Source organism: Elephas maximus, chromosome 2 (genome assembly GCF_024166365.1).
Source record: "Elephas maximus indicus isolate mEleMax1 chromosome 2, mEleMax1 primary haplotype, whole genome shotgun sequence".
NCBI lineage: Eukaryota > Metazoa > Chordata > Mammalia > Proboscidea > Elephantidae > Elephas > Elephas maximus.
Window position 1 is genome coordinate 60,770,784 of NC_064820.1, and position 14,109 is coordinate 60,784,892.

The 14,109-nt window shown below is 37.4% G+C and overlaps 1 protein-coding gene across 3 annotated transcripts in view; it reads left to right on the plus strand.

The window, feature by feature from the left end:
* Nucleotides 1-14,109, plus strand: part of MAP3K1 (mitogen-activated protein kinase kinase kinase 1) — a 76,178-nt gene that overhangs the window by 47,794 nt on the left and 14,275 nt on the right. For all 3 annotated transcript variants that reach the window (XM_049863921.1, XM_049863923.1, XM_049863922.1), the window contains exons 7-11: nucleotides 3,843-3,964; nucleotides 4,480-4,561; nucleotides 4,676-4,859; nucleotides 7,088-7,366; nucleotides 12,036-12,157. In XM_049863921.1, the coding sequence (XP_049719878.1) occupies nucleotides 3,843-3,964; nucleotides 4,480-4,561; nucleotides 4,676-4,859; nucleotides 7,088-7,366; nucleotides 12,036-12,157 (789 nt within the window). The remainder of the gene's footprint in view (nucleotides 1-3,842; nucleotides 3,965-4,479; nucleotides 4,562-4,675; nucleotides 4,860-7,087; nucleotides 7,367-12,035; nucleotides 12,158-14,109) is intronic.

Consider the following 14,109-nt stretch of genomic DNA (forward strand, 5'->3'; position numbering starts at 1 on the left):
CTACGTTCAGTGATTTGACTTCTGAAGAAGCTGCTTAAAAAGGAAATAATCTGAAATGTAGGAAAAAGCAAAAAGATGTTTATCGTGGTTTCTTAAAATGTGAAAACAACTCAAATGTCCAACAATAAATGGATGGTTAAGTAGTTGGGGTCTGACTAATCAGTGGAAAGTTATACAGCCATTAAAAGTTATGTATATGAAGAGTTTATTGACAAGTGGAATTTTCATTATAAAATTTTAAGGGTATGAAATTGTGTAGGTGTATGAATGAATAATTTAACTAATGATTACAAAATGTATACTTGGAAAAAGATGGGCAGAAAATAACCTTAGAATGTTATTTTTTTTAATCAGCAAGCACTTTATTAATAAGTTACACTTAACATACGATTTGACTAAATTGTGGAATTTGTCCTAAGTCTTTTTAATAAGTAATTTTGGTTTAATTATTTGAAAAATTAGTTGACCCTGAATGATTTTTTTTTACTTGTTTTGATTGTGGTGAAAATATATAAACAAAACATACACCAACTCAACGATTTATATATGTGCAATTCAGTGACGTTGATTACATTCTTCAAGTTGTGCAACCATTCTCTCTCTCGCTGTCCTTTTCCAAATTACACCCCCACCATTAACATCCACTCAGTGCCCCCTAAGCAGAACTCCTCTTCCCCCACCCTCCCACTTCTGGTAACCCCTATAAATCTGAGCATTTTTCATGTGCTTGTACTTTTTTGTTGGCCATTTGAATATCCTCTTTGGTGAATGACCCTAAGTCATTTTTGTGGGTTTTTTGTTTTTTATTTTCTTTCTTTCTTTCATTAATGCTGTGGGTTTTTTTTTTTTTTTTTTTCTTCCATTAATGCTTGTATATTTTGACAGCTTTTCCCCACTCCAGGTAGCTCCATAATAATGGAAAGAGACAGGGCAGATAAGATGGGAGAGAAGGACACTAGTGTGTGCCTTTACCTCAGGAATCACACATTATAACTTTGCTGACGTGTTTGTTCAGCATTTTTGGAGAGTGCACTTGGAGAACTGGTGATCTTGCTATCAGTTATTCAGACCTGTTTTCCAGGAATTATTGCTTTAGATAGTAGAAATACAATTTTGGGCCCAGTAGAAAACCTGAGCTTAGCAGAGAATTTGGACTTTGTAAGGATAGGTAGGTCATGGCATATTTTTCTCCAGTGTTAAAGTCTAATGATTGCTCTGCCACAACTGATTTTATGATCTTGGGCGGGTTGTTTAACATCTCAGGGCCTTGTCTTTATGTTTTCATGGAAATGATGTTAATTACTTTAAAAGCCATTCATCATGTCATGAAAGTTCAAACAAAAAAATTTATAAAATAGAAAATGGGAGCCCTCTCCAGTCTAACTACACACAAAATAACCACTGTTCACAGTTTGATGCAACTTTTAAAAATTATGTAAAGCAAGGAAATAAAATTCCTTGCTTGTGCACGTGCACACACACACACACACTCTGTTACTTCTCCCATATTCTTGTAGTTTTTCAAACAAATAGAATGTCATGTTATATTTTGGTCTGTAACTTGCTTTTCTTTTTTTACTCAATATGTCAAGAATATTTTCCCAAGTCAACATGAAAAGACATACTTGTTTCTTTTCATGACTTTATAAGATTATGCTGATGTACCACAATTTACTTCACTCTTGCCTTTAACAAACATTTAGTACATCTCTGATTTTTTTGTTTGCTTAGTAAATGTAATATATTTTCTTTTTTTACATATACTGTTTCTGTTGGAAACCCTGGTGGTGTAGTGGTTAAGTACTACAGCTGCTAACCAAAGGGTTGGCAGTTCATATCTGCCAGGCACTCCTTGGAAACTCTTTATGGGGCAGTTCTACCCTGTTCTATACAGTCGCTATGAGTTGGAATCAACTCGACGGCAATGGGTTTGGTTTTTGGTATTTCTGTAGGGTGGCATCCTAGAAAATAGTTTTTTAGTTCATGGCTGTGTAAATTTAATATTTTAAGAAAAACTGGCAAATTCCCTTCCAAAGTTTTCATTTTTACTCTTACCAGCAATATATATGAGAACCTGTTTTCCCATGCCATGATCAATGCCAGATGTTACCAGCCTGTTTAATTTTAACAACCAGATTATCTAAAAACATACAATAAAATAAATGAAATAAAATAAGATATGGCCTCATTAATTTAATGTGTATTTTATACTTACTAATGGAATCAGGTGCTTTTCATGTTTATTGGCTATTGGTGTTTTTTATCCCAGTGCTTTTTTCTCTTTGCCCATTTTACTGTTGAGCTATTAATATTTTTCTTACTGGTCTTTAAAAACACTTTGTATATTAGGAATATACAAATATTTTCAATGTTATATACTGCATGTTATACATATCTTATGTTATTTATTGCATATATTGCCAATTATATGTTGCAATTTTGCCATAATTGGAATCATCGTATGCCTGTTAGACTCTTACGTTTTTTTTCACTATACAGAATGTTGTGAAGATCTTTCTTTGTCATTATTTATGGATCTAGTTGATCCTTTTAAAAGGCTCCGTAGCACCTAAGTGCACCATAATTGTGTATGTGAGTGTCTCTTTTTGATACCTGGTTGTTCCCATTTTTTTTGTTGTGCTAAGTAACACTGCAGTGAACATTCTCATACAGATATCTTGTATATATTTCTGTTTATTTCCTTATGATAGGTTCCTAGAAATCTAGTTTCCTGGTGAAAGATTGTGTACATTTAAAATATGACGTAAATTTCTGGATTTTTTCATAGGAAAGTTGGACAGTTTATACTTCCACCAGAAGTGTCTGAGAAGGGCCTTCAGAATTAGGATGGTGAATAGATGAGCCCTAGAGTCCCTTTCAGTGCTCGAAATCTTAAAACTGTGGCAGGAGGTTAAATGTTGTGTGTTTGCACGTAGTCACCCTTAGAGCAGTTTGTTTATTCGAAAGGTATGATACAAAATTTTTTTTCTAAATTTGTTAATTTTGTTGTTGAAAATATACACAGCAAAACGTACACCAATTCAGTTGTTTCCATGTGCACAATTTAGTGACATTGATTATATTCTTCGAGTTGTGCACCATTCTCTCCTTTTCTGAGTTGTTCCTCCCTCGTTAACGTACACTCACTGCCCCCTAAGGTTCCTGTCTTACCTTTCTAGTTGCCGTTGTCAGTTTGATCCCATATAGATAGTTCTTAAAAGAGCATAACGTGCTCAAGGCAGACCTTTTTTACTAGTTAAGCTAAACAGTTGTTTGGTTTTAAGATGACTTTAGTGGATATCTTTGGTTTAAGGCTTAAAGATTATCTCAGGGCAATAATTTCAGGGTTTCATCTACCCTCCATGGCTCCAGGAAGTCTAGAGTCTGTGAGAATTTGAAATTCTGTTCTGTGTTTTCCCCCTTTTGATCAGCGTTCTTCTGTGGTGTCTTTGATAAAAATTTTCAGTAATGGCAGCTGGCACCAACCAGTTCTTCTGGTCTGGCAAAGGACGTCGTTGTTTATGGAGGCAGTTAGCAATAGCAGAGTTTTTGAGGTACCATGTATCATCTGTAAGATTGTAGCTAATTATTGAATTGTATTCATAGCAAGAACAGGTTAGCTCACACACACAGTTTGTAAATACACAGGTATGTGAATCTCATTTAAATTTACTGTATAGTTATAGAAGAAGGGTCTCTCAAATAGTTATTTAAGATGCTCTTAAGAATTACTCGTTAATTTGTTCATATTATAAACAAGCAGAAGTTGTATTCAGCATATGACATTAATTCTTGTTATTATACTGTTATATATTTAACGCGTTCTCTTCCCCTCCTTGCAGTATAAAAGATGAAGAGGAACAGATGTGTCCGATCTGCTTGCTGGGCATGCTTGACGAAGAAAGTCTCACAGTGTGTGACGATGGCTGCAGGAACAAGCTGCACCACCATTGCATGTCAATTTGTACGTGGCCGTTTTCCTCTCCGTGCTTATTTAACATGGTTACTCTATGAACCGAGGGGAGGTTGGGGAGAGAAGAAAAAAATATATCTTGGCCCTAAGTGAAGTCTTCAGCAAATTGATTTAGGATCTCTTGAGAGAAATACAGTACAGTGTGATACATGTGGTAATAGAAGGAGCACACGGGATTAGGAACATAATTCTGGTCCACAAAGTGTACACGGAGGGAAGGAGATGGAAGAAGGCCTGGGCAGGTGTTACAGAGAGGGTGACGGCCAGAGCAGGGTTTGGAATGGCATTGCCAGGTAAACACATGGGGTAGAACATTTTGAAAATGAGTGAGCAAAGTACATATTATCATAACTAACAAAATTGTATTCACAAGGAGCACATGCATCAGAATAACCTGTTTTTTGCCTGTGTTGAAGTAAATTTTATATCAGATTATTTTAACCTAAATGTTAAGCATTTGCATTTTTGTAACCTTTGTTTTTTTTTTTTTTTCTTTACTTTTTCAGGGGCAGAAGAATGTAGAAGAAATAGAGAACCTCTAATATGTCCCCTCTGTAGGTCTAAGTGGAGATCCCATGATTTCTACAGGTAACAGTTTTGAATTAGTGATTTGCATGTGTTTTACAAAAAATAAAAATGTTCTCAGGGTCTTATTTAAACTTGTTAATTTTCTTAGCAGATTTTGTTAACTTTTCACTTTAGCCACGAGTTACCAAGTCCTGTGGATCCCCCCTCTTCTCTCCGAGCTGCACAGCAGCAGACCACACAGCAGCAGCCTTTAGCTGGGTCACAAAGGAGGACTCAAGAGAGCGATTCTAACCTTACTCACTATGGAGCTCAGCAGGTTCCTCCTGCTTATAAAGACTTAGCTGAACCATGGATTCAGGTAAGTAATTCTTTGTTCTGCATTTCTCAAGGAAGTATACACCTAGTTGTCCCTCCTCCTACCCCCCCAACCCCCCCGCCAAAAAAAAAACCTGTTGCCATCAAGTCGGTTCAACTTATAGCAACCCTGTAGGACAAAGTAGAACTGTCTCATAGGGTTTCCAAGAAGCAGCTGGTGAATTTGAATGCCAGCCTTTTGGTTAGCAACCACGCTCTTAACCACTGAGCCAGGACTCCTCCCAATCCCCGGTTATTTACAATTTAAAAAAATGCTTACACTTGCCTGCATCATGGCTCTTACTCCATTAAAATTTTTAATTTTACTTTTGGTGTTAAAACTTTGCTACTTATTATAGAGCTTAAAATAAACTTCAAAAATTCTTTGTAGTCCAACCTCCCATCCCTAGAAACATCTCTTCCTTGGACTAACAAATATAAAAGGTTGTCCAAATAAATTATTCCAATGTTTAATCCCCATTCCTACTAAATATTTTCCTGTCGTTTTTCTTATTTGCTGCCATTTAAACTCAGTTTCCCCTTTGTGCATACTAAGATGTATAATGAAAACAAACAAACCATTGCCATCTAATCAATTCCAGCTCGTAGTGACCCCGTAGGGCAGAGTAGAACTGCCCTATAGGGTTTCCACGGAGTGCCTGGCGAATTTGAACTGCCAACCTTTTGGTTAGCTGCTGTAGCACTGAACAACTACGCCACCAGGGTTTCCTGTTACAGTCTTTTAAAAAAATCCAGTATCATTGAGTTGATCTTGACTTGTAGCAATCCTGTAAGACAGAATAGAACTGCCTCATAAGGTTTCCAAGGCTGCAATCTTTATGGAAGCAGACTGCCACATCTCTCTCCCGCAGAGCGACCAGTGGGTTCAAACCACCAGTGTTTCCGGTAGGAGCCAAGCACTTTAACCACAGTACCACCAGGGCTCCATCATAGTCTTGGCGGTTGTTTATATTAATATTGGTCTTGATTTTTTTAATGTATACTTCTTAATCATTTTTTTCCCAGTGTATTAGCAACCCATAATGAATCTAATAAAAATCTGAAAACTTAATAAACACACCTTATTTCTTACATCCAGATCGTTAATGGTATTTAACTAGAGCCTTACTTTTCCCTTCATGAGACCTTGTAATAAAAATTTTCAAGTTGATGCTGAGTTATCGGATGCTGCTCTGTTAAGGCAGCCTTCTAGCTTGTTTTGCTTAAACACTAGTTTGCACTAGACTATGTGTTCTTAGTTTTTTTATGAAGAGTATTATGTAAGACAAAATTAAGACATAAATAGTGGAATGCTACTTACACTGCCAGGCATATAAGAAGTTCAGTACATTCTAGTTGATGTAATCTCTTTACTATTACTTTATAACAACATGTAAATACGTCATGATTTGTTTTTCCCAAAATCGTGTTTATTTATTCTCTAATATTTAGAAGTTTTTCAGATGGTAAATTATCTTAGACATTAAACTTATTTTTGCTAATTGGCCCATAATGTCAAGACTACTTATCCTTTGCTTTCTTCAGAGACTCTGACTTGCAGGCCTGGTAGTAATGACTGTAATTAATTATAGGTCTGTCATTATCCTTTGTTGATTTGGAAATAAGTATTTTTCCTTTAGTCATTTGATTTTTCCACTCTGTTCTTATCCCATCTGTTTTGTGTGTAGTGCTTTTTTTTTTTTTTTTTAACCTGTATGTTCAAGACAAAGATAAAATAAGGTCTTTGACTTACTGTTGTCATCTATAAGAGAAACATAGTATTTTTTGAAAACTCTGGTTCCTTTCTTGACTTGGCTTTTCTAGATTTTGCTCCAGTTTTTTCCTCTATAAACTATGTTAATATAAATACGAAATTGAGGCTCTTCCCAGGCTAGGCTTTTCCCAGTTTGTTTCGTCTTATAAGCATGACGGTACAGGCAGCAGCCAGGCATAGAGATGTATGTATAGCCATCTAATGACTTAGCAGAGTACACTCTTAATGTTACGTGAGCTAATAAATGTTAGTGACTTTTGATAGTTACCAGTTAAACTTGAGTATAAAATTCCTCCTCTTGATTTTTAAGTAGCTAGACGTATTCATAGTTGTGTAGTTTGATGAAGATTTAAGAAATGTCCAGTTTTTCTCAGTAATCAGAAATCAAGCTTAATTCAAAATACTCAGGGTTCATTAGGTTTTCTTCACATTGAATTTGTTATGTTTCTTTGATACAGGTGTTTGGAATGGAACTCGTTGGCTGCTTATTTTCTAGAAACTGGAATGTAAGAGAGATGGCCCTCCGACGTCTTTCCCACGATGTTAGCGGGGCCCTGCTGTTGGCAAATGGGGAGAGCACTGGAAATTCCGGGGGCAGTGGTGGAAGCAGCCCAAGTGTTGGAGCCGCCAGTGGGTCTTCCCAGACCAGTATCTCAGGAGACGTGGTAGAGGCATGCTGCAACGTTTTGTCAATGGTTTGTGCTGACCCTGTCTACAAAGTGTACGTTGCTGCTTTAGTAAGTAGCTTTATTCATAACCATATCATTGTGGGTTTTTTTTTTTTTAATACTGTTTTTAAGATACCGTATAACTACATTATCTAATTTGATTTCAGAAAATCCAAATTTTATTTTTATTATATGTTGTTAGTTGCTGTTGAGTAGGCTTCATCTCTTGGTGATCTTATATATAACAGAACAAAACATTGCCTGGTCCTACTCCGTCTTCACAATCATTGGTATACTCTAGTCCATTGTTGAGGCCACTGTGTATTTTTAGTGCCTTCCAACCAAGGGGGCTTATCTTTTAGCACTATATTGTACAGTATTCTGTTGTGATCCATTGGGTTTTTATTGGCTACTTTTCAGTAGTAGATCACCAGGCTTTTCCTCCTAATCTGTCTTAATCTGGAAGCCTTTTTTGTTGTTGTTGTATTTTAGATGAAGGTTTACAGAGCAAATTAGTTTCTTATTAAACAATACACATATGACATTGGTTGCTAACTCCACAACATGTAACACTCCTCCCCATAACCCTGGGTTCCCCATTACCAGCTTTCCTGTCTCCTCCTGCCTTCTCATCCCTGTCTCTGAGCTGGTGTGCCTATTTAGTCTCATTTCGTTTTATGGGCCCGTCTAATCTCTGGAGGAAGGGCGAACCTCAGGAGTGACTTCAGTACAGAGTTAAAAGGATGTTCAGGGGCCATACTCTTGGGGTTTCTCCAGTCTCTGTCAGACCAGTAAGTCTAGTCTTTTTTGTGTGTGTGTGACTTAGAATTTTGTTCTACGTTTTTCTGCCACTTTGTCAGGGACCCTGTATTGTGATCCCTGTCAGAGCAGTCGGTGGTGGTAGCCGGTCACCATTTAGTTGTGCTGGTCTCAGTCTGGTAGGGGCTGTGGTAGTTGTGTTCCATTAGTACTTTGGACTAATCTTTCCCTTGTGTCTTTGGTTTTCTTCGTTCTCCCTTGCTCCAGATGGGGTGGGACCAGTGGAGTACCTTAGATGGCTGCTCACAAGCTTTTTAGACCCCAGACACTACTCACCAAAGTAGGATGTAGAGCATTTTCTTTATAAACTATGTTATGCCAGTTGAGCTAGATGTCCCCTGAGATCATAATCTCAGCCCTCAGGCCAGTAATTCCATCCCTCAGGGAGTTTGGATGTGTCTATGAAGCTTCCATGACCTTGCTTTGGTCAAGTTGTGCTGACTTCCCCAATATTGTGTACTGTCTTACCCTTTGCCAAAGTTACCACTTGTCTATTGTCTAGTTAGTGTTTTTCCTTCTCCAGACCTCCCTTCCCTCGTAACCATCAAAGATTGTTTCTTTCTGTGTGTCAGACGTTTTCATGAGTGTTTATAATAGTGGTCTCATACAGTATTTGTCATTTTGTGATTGACTTATTTCACTCAGCATAATGTCTCCAGGTTCATCCATGCTGTGAGATGTTTCACAGATTCATCATTGTTCTTTATCATTGCGTAGTATTCCATTGTGTATATGTACCATAGTTTATCCATTCATCTGTTGATGGGCACTTAGGCTGTTTCCATCTTTTTGCTATTGTGAATAATGCTGCAGTGAACAAGGGTGTGCATATGCCTATTCATGTGATGGCTCTTATTTCTCTAGGGTATATTCCTGCCAGTGGGATTGCTGGATTAATCTGGAAGCTTTGTTGAAACCTGTCAACCATGGCTAACCCTGCTGATAATTTGAAATACCACTGACATAGTCGCCAGCATTGTAGCAACACATGAACTACCACAGTGTGACAAACTGACAGACAAGTGGTGGATTTGTGCTCTGTAATCCCAGGAAATGGAAAAAAATTCATTTTTTCCATTTAATCTCTTCTTTTGAATTTTACTGATTTTAATCTCTGCAGTTTTTTTTTTTTTTTTTTAATTTTATTGTTGGGAATACACACAGCAAAACATAAACCAATTCAACAGTTTCTACATGTACAATTCAGTAACATTAATTACATTCTTTGAGTTGTGCAACTGTTCCCGCTGTCCTTTTTTGTGTTGTTCCTCCCTCATTAACATAAACTCATTGCCCCCTAAGGCTCCTATCTACTCTTTCTAGTTGCTATTGTCAGTTTGATCCCATATAGATAGTGCTTAAAAGACCCTAATGCTGAAGGCAGACATGTTTTACCAGCTAAGCTAAACTATTGTTTAGTTTTAAAAAGACTTCAGTGGATATTTTTGGTTTAAGGTTTAAAGATTAACTCGGTGCAGTAGTATGGGGGTTCATTTAGCCTTCATGACTCCAGAAAGTGTGGAGTCTGAGAATTTGAAATTCTGTTCTGCATTTTTCTGCCTTTTGATCAGGGTTTCTCTATAGAGTCTGTATAAAATGTCCAGTCTACAAATTTTCTTATATACAGGTAGCCCCTGACTTACAACAGGGTTTAGTTCCAATGACTGCATCGTAAGTCGGTTCTGATGTAAGTAGAATACCTCAAGTTTTTCGCTTTTTTTTTTTTTTTTTTTAGTTTTCATTGTTACTGCCTTTTAGTATCAATGTCTTCATAAGTCTGCTGTTCATTTGTCTTTGGGGGTTGACGTGAGAATGGTAACATCAGCAAATGATGTGCTGCAGCTTTGTACATAGTACGTATCACCAACGATAACACGTACAAAAAAAAGACAGGCTAAGTGCTGTTCATTGTAACTTGGATGCATCGTGACTCGGGGACTACTTGTGCTACTTACTTTTCTACTCTTAAGTAGGAATGTCATGCTGTTTATGTCTTTAGATTTTTCCTGAGCAGATAACTTAACTTACACGTGACTAAATTAAAAAGCACTTTATGAGATAGCAAGGTGATCAAAGTTACTTTTTTTTAATGTTATATTAATAGACATTAAGGAGAATTGATTTTTAATAAACATTTTGCTTAGTTTTTAATCAACATTTTTGCATGGAAATTCCGGAGCCTTTTTCCAGAAGGGGCTGTGACACAGACTGCTGTGTTGTTGTTCCTCTGTGTTAACCTGTTGGAAGTCGTCTTTGACGATTTGGGTGGAGTGAAGAAGGCGCTGTTCCGCTAATGGTTTTATAGACGGATTCTGCTTTCTCCCTACTAAGTAGATACCTCTTTTGAACAGGGATCGTCAATCTCACTGTTCGCATTGGGCCAGGTAATCGTTTTGGTAGGAGGATTGGGGGAACTGTCCTGTGCATTGTAGGATGTTGAGCAGCATCCTTGGCCCCTTCCTACTGGATGCCGGTAGCAACCCCCATGCGTCGTGATAAACACGATTGTCACCAGGCATTTCCACATGTCCCTGGGGATAAAACACCCCTGCGTCAGAACCACTGCTTCAGCGGAATTCTTCCCTAGTCTGTTCTAAAACTCAGTGGTCTCCCCGCTTTCACCCTCGTCTTTTTCTAATCTATCCTGTAACAACTGTGCCTAATGAATCTTCTTGAGAGGTAGTAAAATAGGATGGTTATGGACTTGGGGTTAAAATTGGACGTCCTTAGAATTTATCATTCAAATGGGGACACTTGAATCATCCACTGCTTAAACTAAGACTGGCCCAGGCAGTTGGACCCATGGTCAAGATTATAGAGACCTTGATCCAAATTCTGCTTCTGCTGTTTGCTAGCAGTGTGACTTTAAGAAAGTTACTTAACCTCTCAAACTTTCATTTTCTCACCTATAAAGTAATGAAAATATTTATCTCTTAGGTTTGAAATGAGATTTTTGTAAAAAAAAAAAAAAAAACTTCGCCATAATATCTGGCACATTGTAAGAACATTGACTATGTAGTAGCTGTTATTATTTAGAAGCCCCAGATGTTAACATCTCACATAACCATAGTACAGTTATCAAAATTAACAGGAAATTAACACTGATATAGTACGATTATCTGTCTAATCTACAGATACTCAGATTACACCGTTTGTCCCACTAATGCTCTCCGTCTGATCCAGCATTCATTCAGTTCAGGGCCGTACAGGGCATTTCACCGTCAAGTCTGGTAGTCTCCGTCAGGCTGTCTGTCATGGATTTGATACTTTTAAAGAAGAGTACTGGCTGCTTGTTTGCAGAATTTCCTTCAGTTTGGATTGTGTGCTGCTTCCTCATGATTAACTCAGGATATGTGTTATTGGGGGAAGAACGCCCCAGAGTCGCGTTGTGCCCTTCTTGGCGGGTCCTATTAGGAAGAACGTGAGATTGATCTGTCCTGGTACTGGTGATGGTAACTTTAACGAGTGGTTAAAATGTACCTTTGAGGTTTTTTCACTGTAACATTAACTCTTTTCTGCTTGTAATTAAAGACCATCTTGTGGGGAGATACTTTGAAACTATGTAAATATCCAGTTTCTCACCATAATTTTTCCCATTCATTTTAGCATCCATTTATGATTGATTCTTGCCCGAAACAGGTTTTGCTGTGGTGTTTGCCAAGTACTGATTTTTTAAATTTTTATTATTCGGTCTGTGTTTATTAGTTGGAATTCTACTGTAGTGAAAAATTCATTTTGTTTGTATACCATTCATTTATGCATTTATTCAATTATCTATTTGTATCATGGATTCTTGTTTCATTCTGTGGATTATAATCTGTTCCTGCATTATTTTGTTGCCCAGATTGTCCCAGATTAGGCCATTGTCTCAAATTCTTTTTAAATGTAGTTAAACTGACCTTCAGTTTTTTCTCCCCAGAAAACGTTAAGAGCCATGCTGGTATATACTCCTTGTCACAGTTTGGCGGAAAGAATCAAACTTCAGAGACTTCTCCGACCAGTTGTAGACACCATTCTAGTCAAGTGTGCAGATGCCAATAGGTAAGGACTTATTGATGAACTGCTTCAAATCATCTTGTTTTAAAAATGCCTGACACAGAGCCTCACACCTAGTGAGTGTTTGATACATATTGATTAAATGAGTTTTTGAATATTGTTTTCTAATGCGACATTTTAAATTAAATTGTAGTGTTTAACGATCTTAAGGAAAAGAGAAGAATTAATGGCAAGTAAAAGTCACAATAACCGATAGTATAGACCTCCATGTTATTATTGTATTGTGATTGATTCTTTTCCTGTTGTAAAATAACATTTTAAACCTGAAGCCCACTGATAAGAATGATAACTGACATATGTTATCTATAAGGAATAATCTTATTTTAGAGAGTGAATTACACAGAATACAAACAAGCAGAATAATTATACCTGTTTTGCCTATTATCAGGACCAAAACAAACAAACAAAAAAAACCCTGTTCAGTTACTTCCTTTGTAATGGAATTTTACTCTTAATTGTAACTGTTTTTGTCAAATAACAAAGACACATTCCATATATCCCTGAAATATCCTTGAAAATTGACAAGAAACAATAATAATCCTAACTGGGGAGTAGGAGGGTTTGAGATACAGTGACAGTGAAAAGGAACTCAAGCCATGCTTTTATTCGACCAATGTTGTTGTTATTAGGTGCTGTCGAGTTGGTTCTGACACATAGCAACCCTGTGTACAATAGAATGAAACACCGCCTGGTCCTGTGCCATCCTCACAATCATTGCTATGTTTGCTCCATCGTTATAGCCCCTGTGTCAGTCCATCTCATTGAGAGTCTTTGTCTTTTTCACTGACCGTTTACTTTACAAAGCAGAAGCGTGATGTCCTTTTCCAGGGACTGGTCCCTCCTGATAACATGTCCAAAGTATGTGAGATGAAGTCTCGCCATCCTTGCTTCTAGTGAGCATTCTAGCTGTACTTTTTCCAAGACATTTGTTTGTTCTTCTGGCAGTCCACGGTATATTCAGTAAACTGTCCCATAGGGTCTCCAAGAGTGGCTAGTGGATTCGAACTACTGACCTTTTGGTTAGCAGCCGTAGCTCACGATACTGCTTAACCACTGCACCACCAGGGCTTCCAGTATTCTTCGCCAACACTTTAATTCAAAGGCATCAATTCTTCTTTGGTCTTCCTTAATTATTGTCCAGCTTTCGCATGCATATGAGGCAATTAAAAATACCATGGCTTGGGGTTAGGCGCACCTTAGTCCCCAAAGTGACAGCTTTGCTTTTTAAGACTTTAAAGAAGTCTTTTGCAGCACATTTGCCCAATGGCGATACGTCATTTGATTTTTTGACTGCTGCTTCCACGGGCGTTGATTGTGGATCAAAGTAAAATGAAATCCTTGACAACTTAAGTATTTCTCTGTTTATTATGAACTCAACCAATGGTTCTCCTTTATTTTCCCTTAGCACAAAATGTGGGACCACATTTCATTTAATAAGCATAATCACTAATAGCCAGAAGGTAGGAAAAACCCAGTTATCCATTAACTGATGAATGGATAAACAAAATGTAGAATATACATACAATGGAATATTATTCAGCCATGAAGAAAAGTTCTGATACATGCTACCATATAGATGAACCTTGAAAACATTATGCTTTGTGAAATAAGCCAGACAAATATTGTATGATCCCACTTACATGAAATATCTAGAATAGGCAAAAGCATTGAGACAGAAGTAGATTAGTGGTTACCAAGCGCTGGAGGAAGGGAGGTACTGGAATTTATTAGGGGGGAAAAGTCACACAGCATGTAAAACAAAAATTCAGTCTCATTAGGAACCATTGTAAGGCAAATCAGTATTTTCACATATTAGGGAAAAAAATAAGCATAACCATAATAAACAGTTGTTTGGCAGTTCCCATCTCTCTATATCCCAGCAGATCTCAGATGATAAGAAGAGTTGAACCCCCTTTGGTTGGCCTCTGCAGTTACAC